Raw genomic sequence first — 20,921 nt, forward strand, 5'->3', positions numbered from 1 at the left:
CGCGTCTGTAGCACGTCATCACGTGGTGTAGCAATTTTAATGGCCAGTAGTGTATGTTTCTCGAAACAAATAGGCCAAGCCCTGTGCCGGTCTGGAATCGCCTTTTGGAGAAACTAGACTAGAATTACCATCCAGCAGTCTAGTTTTTTGGGAGAGATTCCCTGTGAGTGTGGGATATCCTGCACTGGGCAGACATTACAGTGCAAGGCAGATGTGCCGGACGTCATCCTCATATGCATCTCCACCAACTGGATGAAATTTCAATAGCGGGACATTCCGTTAGTACAGGACATTGCCTGCTGTACAAGAAGACAAAAAATATGGCCTCAGTTTCGTCCTGGGGCTGTAAAGGAGGTAATACATATTCACATGGCAGATAACCTTATAAATAGGGTCTAAGTAGAACCTGGAACCATGAGCTTGCTGCCATTATGTATACAGGGGAACAAGAATATCTGTTGACAGATCCCCCACAGCATAGTGTGCGATCCACCGAGATATTAGTTTTAGTTTAGCCCCCGGCCGCAGCACAGATCGGCAGCAGCACCAGTGGCTTGGCACAAAAGGCCCGTTGGAAACAGATCGGCAGTACATGCGCACGTGCGACTTTGGGACGAGGCCTCCATAACGTACTCATTGCTGCCGCTCAAAAAAATGTTCAAATCTGTGTGAAATCTTATGGGACTTAACTGCTAAGGTCATCAAAAATGGCTCTGAGCACTATGGGACTTAACATTTGTGGTCATCAGTCCCTTAGAACTTAGAACTACTTAAACCTAACTAACCTAAGAACATCACACACATCCATGCCCGAGGTAGGATTCGAACCTGCGACCGTACCAGTCGCGCGGTTTCGGACTGAGCGCCTAGAACCGCTAGACCACCGCGGCCGGCGCTAAGGTCATCAGTCCCTAAGCTTAAACACTACTTAACCTAAATTATCCTGAGGACAAACACACACACCCATGCTCGAGGGAGGACTCGAACCTCCGCGAGGACCAGTCGCACAGTTGCTGCCGCTCACTAGCGAGCACTTGCCTCGAAAAACTGTCGTGGGATTTATACAACGTGATCCGGTGGGAGACCAAGACCCATATGTTGAGCAAATCTTCCGTGAAAGTCTGAAGAATCGCGTAAAGGTTTTTGTGATTTCTCTAAATCTATAAGGTAAATGGCAAGATTTTTGAGTTGAAAAGTACGTGGACGATTTCCAACACAATCATTTTACAATTTGAGCTTGTGCTATGTTTCCAAAGACTTTGTCGTTGACGGGACGTTGAACTTAACTTCTTCTATTTCTCTCCTTATAGACACGCGACGAACATTGCTTTATTCGAGTAATATAATTTCACGTGAATTCGGTTGCAGTATCGAGCAGCGTACACCATAAACTTTTTAAAAAGGTGTATTGAAAATCATCTGTATGGTCGACTGTTTTGGCGTGTGCTTTTACGTGTAATTCGAGCGACATTTAATGTAATAGGAGCTGGAAGTTAACGTTAAAATTATAGTACGGTACAATATAACCTACGTAAGAGTGGAATGAATCACATGGCAGTGACGTTGTAACATTTAACAAGAACGGCGCTATGTTGACATCGGTGCTGTCGTTCAGTTAACAATGCGTTCGGAGGAACGCGAACTCAAACGTTGACTGTGGAGCTAATGATACTTTAATCACGAGAAATTGTCACAAACATTCATCTTCTCAACAATAACGAAACCGTATTGTACAATGCCTGTTCCCGTACGGAAGATTGTGTTCTTCGTTTCTTTTCTAGCTGCACATATCTAGTGTACATTGTACACAAATTATGCAAACTGAATTTTCCGCTCATACGATGAGAACCAAGATGAGTTTCTACCGTATAAGAGACGCCTTTATACTAACTGTGACTGTCGTTTTTGCCACCAAAGCCTTGAAAAATGCCGACGTGCTTAGTTGAATTTTATTATTCTGGGCGGACTTCAGTTCGACGTAACGTTGGAACGCTATTAAATATAATCGACGGCGTCTTCATAGGCGAAAAAATAAACTGTCACTTCAGGAATTTCACTAGCGAGGCAGCGTTTAGAATTTCATACCTGAGCGTACGGACAAGCCGGCCATCTGCCAAACGCGATACTTCTTTTTCGCGTGGGAACCAAGGTCATATATTCTTGACGTGACTCGCAAACATACTGTATGGCTTTTCTTTTTGCCTATGTCGTCCTATAGTTATTCTCGCGTCGCATTCCGTGTCTTGCTGTGACACGACACGACTTCTCCTTTATAGTCTGTATAGCGCCCAGTATTTTACGTGCGCTCCTGTATAAATAAAACTGTGATTCAGATCATGTTACGTTCTCTGATGCTGGGTATGAACGGTCGGAGTGGTCAGACTCTGCAATGCCTTACAGTTTACCGATATAAACGCCCATCCGTATAGAAATTTGACATTTCTTACGAATGGACTGTGTCAGTTTGGTGTTATCTACTTTTAAAGTGTTGAAAAGTATTTGCCGTGAAGGATGACAAGTTACACAATTTGAAGTATTACGGTGCCAAGGGATATCAGCAGTCATTGCCCGAAAAAAAATAAAAAAATATATAAAAATGAACACTTTGCCCCTTGCTCTGGAACACTCGGTTGTTCTATTTCTAAATCCTCTGCAAACATTGCATCAACTGCTACTTTTCCACTTCTCAACTAATTACTAATTATTATTTGCCAGCAGCCAATGTACGTATAGGATGTTCGCCAGGTTACACTAGGAGAAAGGTCTATCGGCGCCTTGGTTGTTGAATGAACAGGTCCTGGAACACGACTACTATACCCATAGCAGCTCCATCCAAACTACAGGGTGAGGAAAACACGAAGTATAACCAGTACTCCAGTAGCGTCAACACCGCCGGGCAGCAGCACAGCTCAGCCACTGCTGGAATTCTGGTTATTCTACGCTTTACTCACTCTCTTAACACATGTCAACAAAACAGATATGGCAAAAGACCAAATTTAGACCGCTCTGTCGAATGGGCATGAAAAATTCAGCTTTAAAAAATTTTATTTGTATCCGGAAATCAACCCGAAGCTTTCCTTCGACGCTGGGCCTCGAATGATAAACAGAATGAGCGGTGTTTGTTTGGGATAACTGCTGCTACACGCTGGAAAAACCAATTTGCAAATATTTGCCGAAATATCAGAAAAAATGCACCTGACGGCACTTAAAAGGGACATCTGATGCACAACATTATTCGTAAGTACCTCTGGGTTTTCAGAAGACGCTCGCGCGAGAACTACCAGAGATACAGAAAACATACACACATCAGTGAGTAGAGCATCTTCTTCAAGTTATTAATTCACATTACACACGCTCAGTATGGACACCGTTGCGTTACGAGGAACGTCAATACGTGCGCGTAATTCATAGAAATCGCTGACATGTAATTCTCGGGAAAGCGCGACGGAAGCCCGGTTTGGAAATCTGTTCATTGGTTTGCCTGCCGGCAAGCGCGATATAATGCGGTGCGACATTATGTTTTGTCTACAGGTTCTGACACACCTACCCTATAGCACAACTACGGTGCGTCGCGTATTAAGAAACGAAACTCGCAGAGACGCTCTACCCACTGATAATTGTCATTGTTCTATATGGACTGTCATCTTTGTGTAGCCTTTTTTCTGAAATATCAGAGGTACTGACGAATAGCCAATCGCGCGCATGGTGTGTGTGTGTGTGTGTGTGTGTGTGAGAGGGAGAGAGAGAGAGAGAGAGAGAGAGAGAGAGAGAGAGAGACAGCCAGCGAGTGAATGAGTGAGAGAGAGAGAGAGACAGTCAGACAGACAGACGGGAGAGAGAGAGAGAGAGAGAGAGAGAGAGAGAGAGAGAGAGAGAGAGAGACAGCGAGTGAATGAGAGAGAGAGAGAGAGAGAGAGAGAGAGAGAGAGAGAGTCAGACAGACAGACGGGAGAGAGAGAGAGAGAGAGAGAGAGAGAGAGAGAGAGAATTTTGCAGTAAACTGTTATTGCGCACCAAGATTTCATTTGTCACAAAACTTGGTGAAAATCGCTGTAGAACAGCTGGAATCTCATGGGCAGTATTCCCTTCCGCTCTGTTTCCTTCCGATCTTTATGAGGCGGGTTAGGATGCCGTATTGGTGGGAGACGGAACCACGATGCCGCCCGTTCATTAGCGTACTGCGTGGGGAGGCAGCGGGCTGTTGGATAACCGTCGCGTGTTCTGCTACGCAGACAATAAAATGCCTCGCCAACGCAGACTCCGGCGTACACTACTTGCCGATCGGAAGGGTGGCATTGCAGATGGGCCGTGCCATTGTCTGCCGAGCGACAATGGACGTAATGCCGGGCTAATTTGAATACGCCGTGTTGGCTGGCTCTCTAATTGGCGCTTTCGTCTTCCTGATCCGCTGTCCTTGGGCGTAGGCATGTTTGTTCCACGGCGAAGTGAACTCTCTTGTTGCATTTTGAGCGCGCGTGGGACTTAATCTGTGCTCGGTTAGGTCACGAAGCATCTGTGGGAAAATCTTAGATTAGGGTTTAAAGGCCCTTCGACAGCGACTTCATTACGAACGCAGCAGATGATTGCGCAGGTGAAGGGTGTGGGAGGAGCTCGTTTACTCTCTTATCTCTGTTATATCGTACTGTAATATATTTTGGTGCTTTCAGGGTGGTAATTTGTAAGGGCTTTCAGAATGTCATTCCTTCGTATACATTCTCTTGAGAATTTGTGGTTGGTAACTTGAACTCATTCAAAAGTAAAAGTAGCGTGCAGTCATTGAACATTTGACAGAAACAGGGATTGCTTCCTCAACTATTTGAAAGAAATTCGTGCACGGTTGTGCAGGACCAAACCCTACAGGCTTCCACGACGACTGTAAACTTCCACGTTTTTAAATCTAAGTTGATTGCCTTCCTTGTGGCGTACTTCTTTAAGTTACGTACAGGGGTTTCTAGCAAATAATTGGCTGTAAGACAAGTGATGGAACTGAAATACCTTCCCAAATATGTCCGATTGGAAAAGTTCCGCCTCAGTCTCTGTTCGTTGGGATTAGCTGATCTTGCCCACCAAGTTAAGTAATCTAATGTGAAAAGAAGATTCTCTTATTGTTATGTTTTCTCTTTATTTTTTAATAGCATTTATTCGTACCATGAACGAGTAGATTCGTCTCAAAATGGTCTCATCTAATTGGGAAGAGAGAGAAAAATATGTGACATAATAGCGGTAGATATGTAGTCCCCACAGCCAACATTACCGTATTTCCTACTTGCTGTCGTGCTGCAGAGGCATATAACAACGTTTCGTTTTTGCTGTGTTACAGGATCGGGCTGTGCGGATTTGACAACCCAATGCGGGACGCCAAGACAGAGGAAGTCAAGAGACACATTGGACAGGTATGTTATAATGTCAGCTGTTAGATTTTATTACATATTCTTTCCTAACTTGTTTATACATGACTGTAAAGACTAGAAAGGAAATTTAAATTGCTCACATCTGCATTTTCCTTTCCTGTCTAGATGAAAAAAATTCAGAGTACAAATTTCTGTTGCTTATGAACTGTATAAAATAACGTGATAGAATTGCTTCTCTTTGCTTGGTAGGCACTACAAGTTCAATTAAAGTATGATTGAGGTTCTTGTTCATCTTGTGCAGCGTCATACTGGGTGTCTAGCATGTACAGTGATCTGATACGACCCTCGGATCCACAGGGAGTGAAAGTCAAGATGGACGACCAGGGCAACATCCTGGTGAAGCGCGTGTCCAAGAGCAACGTCTACGTGAAGAGCACGGCCGGCTCTCCGGACGAAGAGACCAGCATCGGAAACGACGTGCTCAAGCTGCCGGGCTGCGCGCTCGAGATGGAGAAACCAGTCAAGGTGAGCATGCAGACACTTCGAGGCGCCTCTCACTGGGATGGGGAAAACACGCGCTAGGTACGCACTAGCAGTTATTGTAAGTAGCTACAAGGCCAGACAAATAAAGTGAAGCGCCCAGAAGACAGGGTCGGGCGCCAATGTAACTTTGTACAAGTACACACTATAGGTGGATCTGTAAGTGATTAAAGCTCCAATTCCTTGTGACAGGTAGAACGGCCAAGAATACAGTTAGTGTTGTCCGTGTTTAGTGTTGTTATCAGGGTATATAAGATATAACAGATGATGGAGGATACAGCGCGTACTCGTGTGAGACAGAGTTACCAGCACCTGACAGAGTTTGAAAGGGTCTCATTGTGGGTCTCCATTTGGCCGGCTGGTCGAATCGTGCTATGTCCAGATTTGTGCTGCAGTCGTATATGACGGTGGCCCAGTGTTGGACTGGATGGAAACATCAAGGCAGGCATACTCACTGTCAAGGTGCTGGTCGTCCACGCCAGATCATCGCAAGGGAGGATCAACTTATTGTGTCCCTTCGTATCTGCGCCTGCCGTCCTCCTACAAGTGACGGTCTCCCTGTAAACTTCTTGTGTTATCCCGCAGCATTGATCGGAGTGTCGCAGCAGCCGGACTTGTGAACTACCGTCTCATGCGTAGGCGCTCGTTAACGCCACAATACCAACGACTGCCTTTCATGAGACCGGGAAGCATGGGCTGCAGATGAACTAAACACATTGTGTTCAGCGATGAATCGCGGTTCTGCTTAACCGCAGTTGACGATCGGCTGTGTGTACGGCAGCGACCTAGGGAGGGGTCCCATTTTGAAATGTTTTCGAGAGGCGCAGTGGTGCTACTTCTGACGTCGTGGTGTTGGCAGCCATCATGTATGACTTTAGCGAACTCTGGCGGCATAATGGTATGTCACTCACATAGCGCTTTGTCACGTGTTACCTCTTATGTGACAGTGCAGTGGTGCCATTTTTTGACAGAGCATCGCTTGTCGACACATGGTACGCGTCTCTATGAACTATCTACGTGTTCCTGAGATACTGCCGTGGCGAACAAAATCCTCAGAGCTTTCCTCAATAGAACATGTCTGGGACCAGCACGGTCGTAAATCCCGTGCCTGTATCAGGGATGCGACGTACCAGTTGCAACAGCTGTGGGCGGGCTTATGCATCCAGGACAGAGGGGGTGCAACGTCATGCTAATGAGTAAGCTCATGCTGTCAAGCTTATTGTAAATTTTATTCGATTTTGTTGTCATTGAAATAATGTCACTTGCCTTCTCAACCCGTGAGGTTTAATTTACTTTCCTCATCCCTTTCTGGGTGCTACACATTTTTTGTCAGGTGGTGTAAAATATGTAACATGAGCCTTACAAGATGGGTGTCCCAAACATTTGGGTCAAAATTATGCCGTAGTGTCTCAACTGAGTACATTTTTAATCAGAAATATTTGCATTTTATTGATGGAAACAACTTGTACCTTACAGCAACAGCATAAGGTCAAAGTAACTGTTTAACATTTCGACCTCCAACCTCAAAGAACGCACTACAACAAATGCACGCACAGAACGAAATCGAGCTACTTTCTTGACTAACAGTAGTGTTGTTAACAGTCCTGGTAGGGTATATAAGGGATGGAAGATGATGGAGGACACGGGGCGTACTCGTGTGAGACAGCGTTATCAGCACCTGCCAAAGTTTAAAAGGGGCCTCATTGTGGGTCTCCATTTGGCCGGCTGGTCGAATCGTGGAATATCCACGTTTGTGCTGCAGTCGTATATGACGGTGGCCCGATGTAGCACTGGATGGAAACATCAGGGCAGGCATAATCACTGTCAAGGTGTTGGTCGTCCACGGATTTCATTACGTATATTTGTCATCGGTTCTTGAGAGAGAATTATCAGTTAATGTTCGTCTTGGGTATTTGCTTGAAATATTCTAGGGGTAAACGTGAGTTAGGGCCCTACTACCAAAGTAGTTCTATGATATCAAAGCTGACTTTTCTCTCTTGTGGTTTTTTAAAACTTGTGTAAATTTAGACTGGCTGTATTTCATCCTTCTTTTATGTGTATATAATCAGCACAGTATATCTCCTGAACAGAATTTCCTCCACTTAAATTCATTTTTACATAAAATGTAAGAAAGCGCGCAACCATGTATCTGTAAATGCATAATAATATAGAGGTACCAAGAATCACTACAGATCTCTTATCACAATATGCCGGGTGATCAAAAAGTCAGTATAAATTTGAAAACTTAATAAACCACGGAATAATGTAGATAGAGAGGTAAAAATGCTTGGAATGACATTGGGTTTCATTAGAACCAAAAACAAAACACCCATTATTGCGCGCGTCGTTTGGTGATGGTCGTGTGCTCAGCCGCCACTTTCGTCATGCTTGGCCTCCCAGGTCCTCTGACCTCAGTCCGTGCGATTATTGGCTTTGGGGTTACCTGAAGTCGCAAGTGTATCGTGATCGACCGACATCTCTAGGGATGCTGAAAGACAACATCCGACGTCAGTGCCTCACCATAACTCCGAACATGCTTTACAGTGCTGTTCACAACATTATTCCTCGACTACAGCTATTTTTGAGGAATGATGGTGGACATATTGAGCATTTCCTGTAAAGAACATCATCTTTTCTTTGTCTTACGTGGTTATGCTAATTATTACTATTCTGAACAGATGAAGCGCCATCTGTCGGACATTTTTTGAACGTTTGTATTTTTTTGGTTCTAATAAAACCCCATGTCATTCCAAGCATGTGTGTCAATTTGTACCTCTCTATCTACATTATTCCGTGATTTATTCAGTTTTCAAATTTATACTGACTTTTTGATCGCCCGGTATATGATAGATCAATAGTTTCCTTTATATTACAGTGCACTGATGATGCCTAGCATGGAAAGGTGAAACATGTTTCGTAGGCGCAAACAGTGAGAGGGAAGAGACGGAATTTTTTCTTGCCTATATGATAAAGCATAAGTGGACACTGTGGAGAGTTGGCTACAAGTATTAACAACAGTGAAGGTTTTGTTAGGCTTGGTAGCTGTGTGCCGCCTGTTGTCGCCCGCGCACAGTAGTAACACGGCGTGGTTTTGCGTGGTGTGTTGGCAGCTGTTCGACATGAAGAAGTTCCAGCAGAACGTGAGCCGCGAGCTGCGGCGCGCCTACCCGGACCGCCGCCGGCTGGAGTGCCAGTGCCTGAGCGCCGTCGCCTTCGTCAAGAACGAGGCCGAGCTGCTCGACTGCCCCATCTGGGTGCTCGTCGTCAACGTCGTCGCCATGGACATGCTCAAGAGCAAGCTGCCGCCAGGTGGGTCCCAGCGCTCGCTCGCCACTGCCTGCCTGTTCAGGCTGCCGCGCTATATCGCTGATCACTGTCCCCAAAGTATTCCAAGCCGTGGTCGATTGAATTTCATTTGAGAAACTCAACGTTTCGTCCTCATCGACGGAGGACAATTTCAGCGGATGGTCTATGTGAAGGAAAGCCTGACTCCAGCTGACCAGAGGATGGTTCGTTATAAGATGAATGTAATACAATGACGTGACAAAAGTCATGGAATACATCCTAAAGTCGTGTCGGACCTCCTTTACCCTAGATAGTGCAGCAGCTCGACGTGACATGGACTCCATAAGTCGTCGGAGATCCCCTGCAGAGATATTCAGCCAAGTTGCCTCTACAGTATTGGGAAAGTTTGCCGGTGTAGGGTTATGTGCACGAACTGACCTCTCGATTAAGCCTCACAAATGTTCCATTGGATTCATGTCGGGTGAATTGGGTGGCCATATCATTCGCTAGAACTGCCTAGAATGTTCTTCAAACCAATCGCAAACAACTGTGGCTCAGTGACATGGTACATTGTCATCCATAAAATTTCCATCGCTGTTCGGGAACGTGAAGTCCATGAATGGTTGCAGATGGTCTTGAAGTAGCCAAACATAACCGAGGACCCAGTCCATTCCACTTAAACAAAGCCCACACTATTATGGAGTCACCATCAGTGCCTTGTTGAAAACATGGGTCCATGCCTTCGTCGGGTCTGCGCTAACTGAAATCGGTGCTAACTGAAATTGGGACTCATCTGACCAGATCACGATTTTCCAACCGTCTAGGGTCCAACCTATGTAGTCACGAGTCCCGAAGGAGATATCGAGCTGTTAGCAAGGACATTCGCGTATGTCCTCTACGGCTTTAGCCCGTTAATGCCAAATTTCGCTTAACTGTCTTAACGCACATGCTCGTCGTACGTCCCACATTGATTTCTGCGGTTATTTCATGCAGTGTTGCTTGTCTGTCAGCACTAACAATTCTAAGCAAACGCTGCTGCTCACGATCGTTAAGTGAAGGCTATCGGCCGCTGCATTATCCGTGATGTGGCCTGAAATTTGGCATTCTCGGCGCACTATTGACTCTGTGGATCTCGGGATATTGAATTCTTTAAGGATTTCCGTAATGGGATGTCCTATGCGTATAGCCCTAACCATCATTACGCTTTCAAAGTCCGTTAATTCGCGTCATACGGCCATGATCACGCCAGAAACTTTTTCACATGAATCACATGAGAACAAATGGAAGTACCACTAATGCATTCCCATTTTACACCTTGTATACGCGATACTACCGCCGTCTGTATATGTGCATATAGCTATCCCATGTCTTTTGTCACGTCAGCGTAGTTCCGGTCGCAAAGAACGCAGGTGCTGGCCACTGTCCATAATAACGAATCATTAGTTTAATAAGTTATGACTGCAAAATATTTACAACAGATATTTACGGAGGATTGGTAAAACTGTTTGAAGGTGACCTCGGCGAAGACCAGTTTGGGTTTAGGAGGAACTGAGGGACACATCAAGCAGGACTAACCCTATGTCTTCTCTTAGAAGATGGATTAAACAAAGGCAAACTTACGTTCACACGATTTACAGATTTCGAGAAAGCTTTTGACAACGTTGACTGGACCGCATTCTTCGAAATTCTGACGGTAACAGAAGTCAAATACAGGGAGCGAAAAGTTATTTACAACTTGTGCAGAAACAAAACTGCAGTTACAGGTTCGAAAGACAAGAAAGGGAAGTAGTAGTAGTTGAGAAGAGAGTGTGACAGTGTTGTAGCCTATTTACGAAGTTATTCGATCTGTATACAGACCAAGCAGTACAGGAAAACTAGGACAAACTGTGAACGGGGATTTAAGTTCATGGAGAAAAAAATAAAAAGTTCAATTTTGACGATAACATTATAATTCTGTCAGAGACAACGAAAGAATTGGGAGAGCAGTTGAACGCAATGGATAATGTTTTTGAAAGATGTTGTAAAATGTTCATGAAGAAAACTAAATTATTGGAATGTAGTCGCGTTAAATCAGGTGATGCTGAAGAGATTAGATTAGAAAATGAGACTCTAAAAGTAGTAGATCAGTGTAGCTATTTGGCCAGTAAAACAACTTATAATGGCTTTAGTTGAGACAATATGAAATGCGGACTGGCAACAGCACGGAAAGCATTTCTGAAAAAGAGGTATGAAAACTTAAGTGTTAGGAAGTCTTTGATGAAGGTGTGTGAGTGAATTGTAGACTTGTATGGAAGTGAAGCATGGACGATAATGCAAGAAGAGAACAGAAGCTTTTAAAAAATATGATATTACTGAAGAATGTTGAAGATTGAATGGGTAGATCCAATAGCGAATGAAGAGGTACCAATTAGAATTTGCAGAGAAAAATAAATTTACGGCAAAACGACTAAAAGATGGGATCAGGTGATAGGTCCCATCGGGAGGCGATTTGGTAATGAAGGGTAGTGCGAGTAAAATTGTAGACTGAGTACAACGGATTAATACAGTAAGTAGGTTTGGATGAATATGGGTTTCAGTCGTTATGCAGAGACTGGCTCTGAGCACTATGGGACTCAACTGCTGAGGTCATTAGTCCCCTAGAACTTAGAACTAGTTAAACCTAACTAACCTAAGGACATCACATACATCCATGCCCGAGGCAGGATTCGAACCTGCGACCGTAGTATGCAGAGATTACACAGAATACAATGACGTAGAGATTTGCATGAAACCAGTCTTTGAACTGAGTTTTAGAATAACAGTAGGTGGACAGTAAAATGAATATGGTAACGTCAGATGTTGGTCATTCACGATGTTACCACCGCAACAGACGTCTTTTGTAGTCTTAAACACAGTCACGTATCCAATATTCGTTACTAATTTGGTGAAAAGTTCCTCCACGAAATACTGTTACATTTTTCATGTTCCTTTTCTGTGTCGTATCTTCCTGAGGGGACAGTGAATTACTGACAGCGTGGTCCCTCAACAGATGTCAGATGCCTGGTCTTCGTGTTCTTGAGACAGACAGCCCATTAGCGACACAGGCTGACACCTGTTCCGCGTCGCGAACTCTAGTTAGCTGGGACTTCCGGACGACCGTGAAGCCGTGCGACTCACAGCCAAGGCCCCCTCTGACGGCAGAACAGGGCGTGTCTGCTCCACGGTGTCTGACATCGGGCAGGAAGACGCCGGCGCGTTACGCAAACCTGCCGTACACTTCCGCGTCCACCGTGACTCTGCTGTAACGAAGCTGTCGCACGGTTTCGGCGGTCACTGAGCACAAGTGTTTTCACAAATGAAAAATTGTAGCTGGATAGAATGCGAACACAGGTAGATATACAAGTAATCACAAACCGTTACCTTAGACATTAGGATACCCGAGAATGCTTCTAGGAACGACGTAAATAATGTTACTTACGTTTTCCTCCAATTTTTATCCCCACATTTTCATTACACTACAGATCCAGTATTTCAAAGCAGATTTTACTATCGTTTCATACCATTGCGTTTTATTGATTGCATTTATTGATTCATTCCAGTGAATTTAATTCAATAGGTGTAGAACTTTTTACTGCCAATCATATCAGTTGTCTGAGCAATACACTGTCCTTGCCACTCGTTCTTTACCTTCTCTTCCTCTTTCTAGCATTTAGCTCCAATGCTCCAAATCGTTTCCACGACCAATCTCTTAGATGGAGCCCTACCACCTCCTCTGCCGTACCACACTAAATGCTACGGACAGTGAAACGTATAAATGCGAGCACACGATTTTCCTAAGTATCTGTTGCCATAAACCGGCTTAGACGAATAAAATCCTTTTGGTTTTTAAAACGCGTCGTTTTGTAATAACACTAACGGTAAATTGATTTTTTGTAGTAACCGACGTTTCTTGACCGCCTTTGCAGCGGTCCTCTTCATGGTTTATTGATACAAAATTGTATGATCTAATGACCAGAAAGATTTCATTCCACTGGCTGTAGAAGCATAAACATTTGTATCAGTGTTCGAGAGTTTCTGAGACGAATGCAAGGCCGATTCCCGTCTTCATACTTGGTAGTTATAATTAAAGTGCAGCCACTAGTGTGGGTTGTCATATCATATGGCAGCGAAACTTGGTAGATATGTTAACGCGTTAGTGCGGAAACGATTTACGCAGAAAAAACATTAGTTCCGATTTTGGCTACCAGGTGCAAATCTGGCGCTGTACAGAATCTCGTCGACAATCCCCGTGCTCATATCGAAAAAAATGCGAAAGTGGCGGTTAACAATAAAATCGACATTATGGCTTTTTCACTTCTTTCACCTTTTCTCCCTATGTCCCGTTACTAATCCATTATACGTGGAACAACTTATACGTCTTTCTTGAATTTTTCAGGACCAGATTTGCACCTGGTGGCCAAAAATGGAATTATATTTTTCCAGTGTAAATTGGTTCCTCATTGACGCAGTAGAATATCTACAAAGTTTTGCTGCCACACGAAAATCACAGCCCACACTCGGTCTCTGTGGGTAGCTGCTCTTTAATTATTCCCATCTAGTACTAGGAATGTGTAGTCAAGGTTATTGGGTCTAATGATGTTGATGTTGGTCTAAATCTCATTAAAAAGAAGATAAAACAGAGACGTCAAGCTGTAACACGCAGGATACCAGTCCTAAATGTTCTAAATGGCCTTGTCATGCAAAGAGAGCGAGAACTTACATCTTGGAAACATACCAAGTAATCCATGTGAATTATTAGGAATAAAAGCAACAATACACAGCTGCTGTACAGTTACGGTCTTCTGCAATTGAATTTAAATCAAGTAAAAAATGTCAAATGAAAGAATCGTTGACATTCGTAGATTCTAAGCTGTGGAGTGATTGTAGTGTATGACCCAGCCAGGAACTGGGGGAAGCTCTCAAACGTCCCAGAACAACATTCTCTGGAAGAGACAAGTATTCTCTGAATGCAAGAGGAAAGAACAACGCTTCCAGATGATACGCAAGTACTCTCCTCGGCTCAAGGTAAATAGTTCATCGTCAGCTCTTAATGGTAAGTTCAGTGTCATGTCTCTAGCCGATTCGTTCAATATAGAGGCAAGTAACGCGAAGAATATGGATCACTGGCAATCGCAACAGCTAGTACTCGTTGATGAATCTATAACGCACGAACAAAAAAGCATGATTCATTAGCACACCCGTAAAGCTATGATCGCCGATCACTTTTTCAATACAAACCTTCTCCGGTCAGAATCCGTTAACGGAACCTTCTCCGTGTACAAAACGCTTAACCTATACACATATAGAATGTCGCTGCATGCAGTTCTGGAGAACGTGACCAAGATGGCTAAGGACACTTTGAGCATACACTCAAGACTGGGAATATGTCCTCAGTGTTGCTCCACACTTTCTGGTTTTCTACAAAGTCGTACACTCCACTGTTTCACGCTAATCGCAAACATCAACTTCAGCTACAGCTACCTGCGACTTCCGCTGACTGGGCTCCGTCACCCAGACCCCAAGATCTGCAAACCGTGTTTCCTAACGACCTTTCGCGGACTCGGCTAGGATACCCATTCGTCACTCCACACACCAGTGACGAAGCAGCCACGGGCAATGAGGCGAAAAAGGTATTTTCGACCGTGACAGAGTGCATGAAGAGCCAATTAAGGGGAGGAGTCGAAGGAATGCGGCTCCGGCGTCTTCTTCCGCTGCTGCCCGGGAGGAGCAAGAGAACCGGCAATTGTCTCGGAGGATCGGGTTTGCCGATGACGCACGGCGACGGACAGAGAGGATGCGCTACTGCCAGGGATCGCAAGCTGGTTCAGCGATGAGTGTTCCTGTAGACACATCCTAACCTGTCCGTGGTGCAACTTCTACTTGGGTGGATTGACTGCCTTCTTAATTCAGTCGAATAGTACCGCGTTAAAAATATTTACAATTACGAGTGAATCGTTCGCTTCGATGCAGTGTTCAATATTCTCTTCGTAGCTCATAGCTAGTCGTGAGTTTCTATCCGAAATCTGTAAGCTGTTTCATGGTTACTACTACTGGGACGTATAAATTAGTGCAACGGACAACATTGCAATGTGCCAGTTGCATATCTGTACCTCAAAGTTCACAATCGTGTCGTCATTCCGCGAGGTAATACGGCAGGAGTTTAATATTTAACGTGGTCATTCAGTGTGAGCAAAAAACTAAACCAAACTCCTCCCGAACAGGCCATGAAGGCCCAATTGTACCGACCGGCCGCCGTGTCATCCTCAGACCATAGGCGTCCCTGGATGCGGATATGGAGGGGCTTGTGGTCAGCACACCGCTCTCCCTGTCGTGTGTCAGTTTCCGAGACCGGAGCCGCTACTTCTCAATCAAGGAGCTCCTCAGTTTGCCTCACAAGGGCTGAGTGCACCCCGATTGCCAACAGTGCTAGGCGGACCGGATGGTCACCCATCCAACTGCTAGCCCAGCCCGACAGCACTTAACTTCGGCGATCTGACGGGAACAGGTGTTACCACTGCAGCAAGGCCGTAGGCCATTCAGTGTGAGCAGTCCGCCACCATCTCTCCAACCCTTGCTTTCCAAACAACTCTGCCACGAACAGTTTACCTCAGGATCTGGCGCTATTATACTGTCATCCATTAGCAACTTTATCCATTGACGTGGGTCGATTCGTAGATAAGTAATGTGAAATGTTACCGTATGTGGGTAGCACCATTTCCTGTTTCCGAGTCTGAAAATTGGTAGTAACGATAGCACTTCGTGCATAACAAACGTCAGACTTCAATACCTCGGAATGGTTATTAGTTTACGGAAAGTTGCCGGCAATAGATCGAGAAGTAAAATACAGAGACATACGTTCCTGTATTAGCTGAGGACGCAGTGTTAACTGTTAATGAGTGACGAGTGTTCATTTAAGTGGAAACTGGAAGTGAACTACAGATGTCATTGACTGCAGACTGCCATGAAATTCATTTCCTGTTAAAGAGCGTGAGTTTCAAATAAAATATGCTGATATTGGGCATAGAGCCCATCATCAGTCGCATACACAATATTATGCACGTCCATACCAAATGGCGTGTGTGTCAAATTTAAAAAAAAGTCTAAGATGTCAAAGTTAATGTTGATCTCACGGTACACGAGCCGTCGTGCGTACATTTCTTATTCTCAAACGCTAAACGGCCACGTGTCCTGGACACACGAGACAGTACTGTGACGGAATGAAGATATGGAACTGGTGGACAGGCATCGAATGAGCTCTCCAATGGAGATTACTTTTATTTATTTATTCCCGGAGTCGTATCGGGTGCACATGCCCGTCATCAGCATTATCTTACATAATGTTTTCTTAGCACTTGACAGGAAGTTTGGCAACAATAGGCTAATAATTATCCAGTTATTGGAAGATATCTTGGTATATGCTCTAAACCAATATATAAGATGCAGCTGATAGTGGGTAAATGCGAACGATATCAGGCCGGTAATAAATGACATACGAGAGGCATTCAATATGTAATGCAACGCATTTTTTCTTGAAAGTACGTTGCTTCTATTGAGGAATGAAGTGCACCATAACACTCCCCACTCTTTTCCCTACAAAACCTTATTATTCAACACAATCTACGTTGAATACGACGGCATTTCGCAAGCTTACCGTGAGGGCCTGTTGCCCGAATGTTAGCACTCTAGTGGTCAACGTCGGAGAGAACATCTTGCTGCATCAACAACATCCCCATCATCCACGTACTGCTTCCCGTGCAGCGCATCCTTCGTTGGACCAAAGACATGGGGGTCGGAAGGTGCGAAACCGGGGCTGTAGGGTTGGTAATGTAATGAAGTTTTGTGAGCTCCTCTGGGGGTGCAGATTTGTGAGGTCTAGTGTTCTCATTCATAAGGAGAAGTTCGCTTGCCTTTTTGTAGCGACGAACACGCTGAGACTGTTTTTCCAATTTTCTAAGGGTACCGCAATACACTAGAGAGCTGATGGCTGCACCACGAGAGAGGACATCAAAGAGAGTAACCCCTTCAGAGTCCCAGAAGAACGTCGCCGTGGCTTTATCGGCTGAGAGTACGGCTTTTAACTTTCTCTTCGGAGGAGAGGTGGCGTGGTGTTACTTCATGGACTGTCGTTTTGTTTCCGGTTCGAAGTGATGAACCCATGTTTCATCAGCTGTACCAACGTTCAACAAAAAATTGTTACGATCAGCCTCGTCATGCTCAAACAATTCGTTACTCTTAACAGTCTCATGCTAGAAGGTGAGGAACCCAGCGGCAACGCATCTTTGAATACCCCAACCAGTGGACGAGTCTTGTCAGTATTACCAACACAGACGTCCAGTTGTCCAGCGAGGTGTTTGATTTTGATCCGTCCATCGCCACGAATGAGAGTGTCCGCACGATCCAGTAATGCAGGAGTCACAGCTGTGTGTGGCCGGTCGGCACGCGGGAAATCGGACATATTTGCGCGATCTTGTTGCGATGATGACAGACGCCTCGCCCAACGACTCACCGTGCTTTCTTTTTTTTTTTTTTTTTTTCTTTCTTTTTTTTTTTTTTTTTCACTATGGGACTTAACATCTATGGTCATCAGTCCCCTAGAACTTAGAACTACTTAAACCTAACTAACCTAAGGACAGCACACAACACCCAGCCATCACGAGGCAGAGAAAATCCCTGACCCCGCCGGGAATCGAACCCGGGAACCCGGGCGTGGGAAGCGAGAACGCTACCGCACGACCACGAGATGCGGGCCCACCGTGCTTTTGTTCACTGCCAGGTCTCCGTAGACTTTCTGCAAGCGCCTATGAATATTTGCGATGCTCTGGTTTTCCGCCAAAAGAAACTCAATGACAGCATTCTGCTTTGAACACTCCTCCGTTACAGACCCTATTTTGAAGGCTACGTATAGCGCCGACACCTGTCGGAACTTCATGAAACTACAGGGGCTGAAGCGGGAATATTACACTGGTTGAGGAAAAAATGTGTTGCGTTAATTATCGTGCGCTGCTCGTATTTCTTTCTTATGGAGCGTGCTTGAGACATATTGCATTTTGATCAGTGATATACACTCCTGGAAATGGAAAAAATAACACATTGACACCGGTGTGTCAGACCCACCATACTTGCTCCGGACACTGCGAGAGGGCTGTACAAGCAATGATCACACGCACGGCACAGCGGACACATCAGGAACCGCGGTGTTGGCCGTCGAATGGCGCTAGCTGCGCAGCATTTGTGCACCGCCGCCGTCAGTGTCAGCCAGTTTGCCGTGGCATACGGAGCTCCATCGCAGTCTTTAACACTGGTAGCATGCCGCGACAGCGTGGACGTGAACCGTATGTGCAGTTGACGGACTTTGAGCGAGGGCGTATAGTGGGCATGCGGGAGGCCGGGTGGACGTACCGCCGAATTGCTCAACACGTGGGGCGTGAGGTCTCCACAGTACATCGATGTTGTCGCCAGTGGTCGGCGGAAGGTGCACGTGCCCGTCGACCTGGGACCGGACCGCAGCGACGCACGGATGCACGCCAAGACCGTAGGATCCTACGCAGTGCCGTAGGGGACCGCACCGCCACTTCCCAGCAAATTAGGGACACTGTTGCTCCTGGGGTATCGGCGAGGACCATCCGCAACCGTCTCCATGAAGTTGGGCTACGGTCCCGCACACAGTTAGACCGTCTTCCGCTCACGCCCCAACATCGTGCAGCCCGCCTCCAGTGGTGTCGCGACAGGCGTGAATGGAGGGACGAATGGAGACGTGTCGTCCTCAGCGATGAGAGTCGCTTCTGCCTTGGTGCCAATGATGGTCGTATGCGTGTTTGGCGCCGTGCAGGTGAGCGCCACAATGAGGACTGCATACGACCGAGGCACACAGGGCCAACACCCGGCATCATGGTGTGGGGAGCGATCTCCTACACTGGCCGTACACCACTGGTGATCGTCGAGGGGACACTGAATAGTGCACGGTACATCCAAACCGTCATCGAACCCATCGTTCTACCATTCCTAGACCGGCAAGGGAACTTGCTGTTCCAACAGGACAATGCACGTCCGCATGTATCCCGTGCCACCCAACGTGCTCTAGAAGGTGTAAGTCAACTACCCTGGCCAGCAAGATCTCCGGATCTGTCCCCCATTGAGCATGTTTGGGACTGGATGAAGCGTCGTCTCACGCGGTCTGCACGTCCAGCACGAACGCTGGTCCAACTGAGGCGCCAGGTGGAAATGGCATGGCAAGCCGTTCCACAGGACTACATCCAGCATCTCTACGATCGTCTCCATGGGAGAATAGCAGCCTGCATTGCTGCGAAAGGTGGATATACGCTGTACTAGTGCCGACATTGTGCATGCTCTGTTGCCTGTGTCTATGTGCCTGTGGTTCTGTCAGTGTGATCATGTGATGTATCTGACCCCAGGAATGTGTCAATAAAGTTTCCCCTTCCTGGGACAATGAATTCACGGTGTTCTTATTTCAATTTCCAGGAGTGTACATCATTTTGATGACGTCATGAGTGGTATCAGTAGGTTCAGTATTTGCAAACTATTTATAGACAGGAATAAATAAAGTTTTCCTGTAGGCTACAGAAACGGCAGTACATCACAGACGCACATCGTTCCGAACAACGCATGAGTAGTTACGACATGCCTGGTAGGTATTTACCTTCGACTGCATCTATGAAAGGCGTGCTCCCGACATGTGGCCAGATACCATACAGAATCCTGTACTTAGAAGCGTTTGCGCAATACTGGTCGGAACAAAGCGATGAAGCAGATCTGCCTGGCACGGCACGCCATAAATTTGTGACGTTACCGCCTGCGGCGACGGGAGGGGCGCGTGCTTTATCGCGCAGCCTGCCGCGCTTCAGCCATAACTCGCGGCCGACGTCACCGAACGGAGAGGGAGAGCCGTTGCTGGCTGCGGATGACTCGCCGCCGCGTTGGCGGCGTCGGAGGAACAAAAGACGAGCGCCGGTGGCCGCGCAGACGCGTGGGAAGCGTCCGTCCTTGCGGCCCACGCGGGCTCGCTGACCGCTGCGTCGGCTACTGCCGGCTGCGGCGCTTGCTGCAAGTCTGTGCGCACCTAAACTCCGAGGCAAGTACACTTACAGCTTCATCGAAGGCTATGATGTCGAGTGACTTCAATCTGATCGCCCACAGGAAAGCGAGGTATCACATACAGCAGGTAGATGACCTGACAGTGACTCATCCCGGTGCTCGAAGGCCTGCACGTGTATATGGCTGCTTACAGCAGTCTGGGAGGCTCCGCACGGCTTCCGAACGCTGCGTGGCGGCGAATACGACGATTTTAGATAGCCTCACTCAGAGATAGTCGATGTTGTAGATTGAAATGAATAAAGTAGCGGGCTGTTCACGGAGGTACGAGCATAAGGAATTAGTTCACAGATATGTGAGTGTTTCGAAGACGTCTTAGATTAAAAAAAAAAAAAAAAACAGTTTGTTCTCCTGGACGACGGTTGTTGATCAGAGACAAGGGTATCATCAGGCATGCCTCAGGGAAGTGTGTGTGTTCTCCACATACATATATGATTTTGCGGACAGTGTGGGCAGAAATCGGCGGTTGTTTGCTGATGATGCCATGGTGTACGGTAAGGTGTGAAGTTGAGTGGCTGTAGGAAAATAAAAGACGACTTCGGCAAAATTTCCGGTTGCTGTGGTGAATTGCAACTAGCCCTAAGTGAGCAAAAAAGTAAGTTCATGCAGATGAGTAGA

General features: G+C 46.0%; 1 protein-coding gene across 2 annotated transcripts in view; it reads left to right on the top strand.

The window, feature by feature from the left end:
• Positions 1-20,921, top strand: part of LOC126456791 (uncharacterized) — a 348,424-nt gene that overhangs the window by 276,536 nt on the left and 50,967 nt on the right. For both annotated transcript variants that reach the window (XM_050092580.1, XM_050092579.1), the window contains exons 4-6: positions 5,321-5,393; positions 5,709-5,876; positions 9,002-9,200. In XM_050092580.1, the coding sequence (XP_049948537.1) occupies positions 5,321-5,393; positions 5,709-5,876; positions 9,002-9,200 (440 nt within the window). The remainder of the gene's footprint in view (positions 1-5,320; positions 5,394-5,708; positions 5,877-9,001; positions 9,201-20,921) is intronic.

Source organism: Schistocerca serialis, chromosome 2, assembly GCF_023864345.2.
Source record: "Schistocerca serialis cubense isolate TAMUIC-IGC-003099 chromosome 2, iqSchSeri2.2, whole genome shotgun sequence".
Classification (NCBI taxonomy): Eukaryota; Metazoa; Arthropoda; class Insecta; order Orthoptera; family Acrididae; genus Schistocerca; species Schistocerca serialis.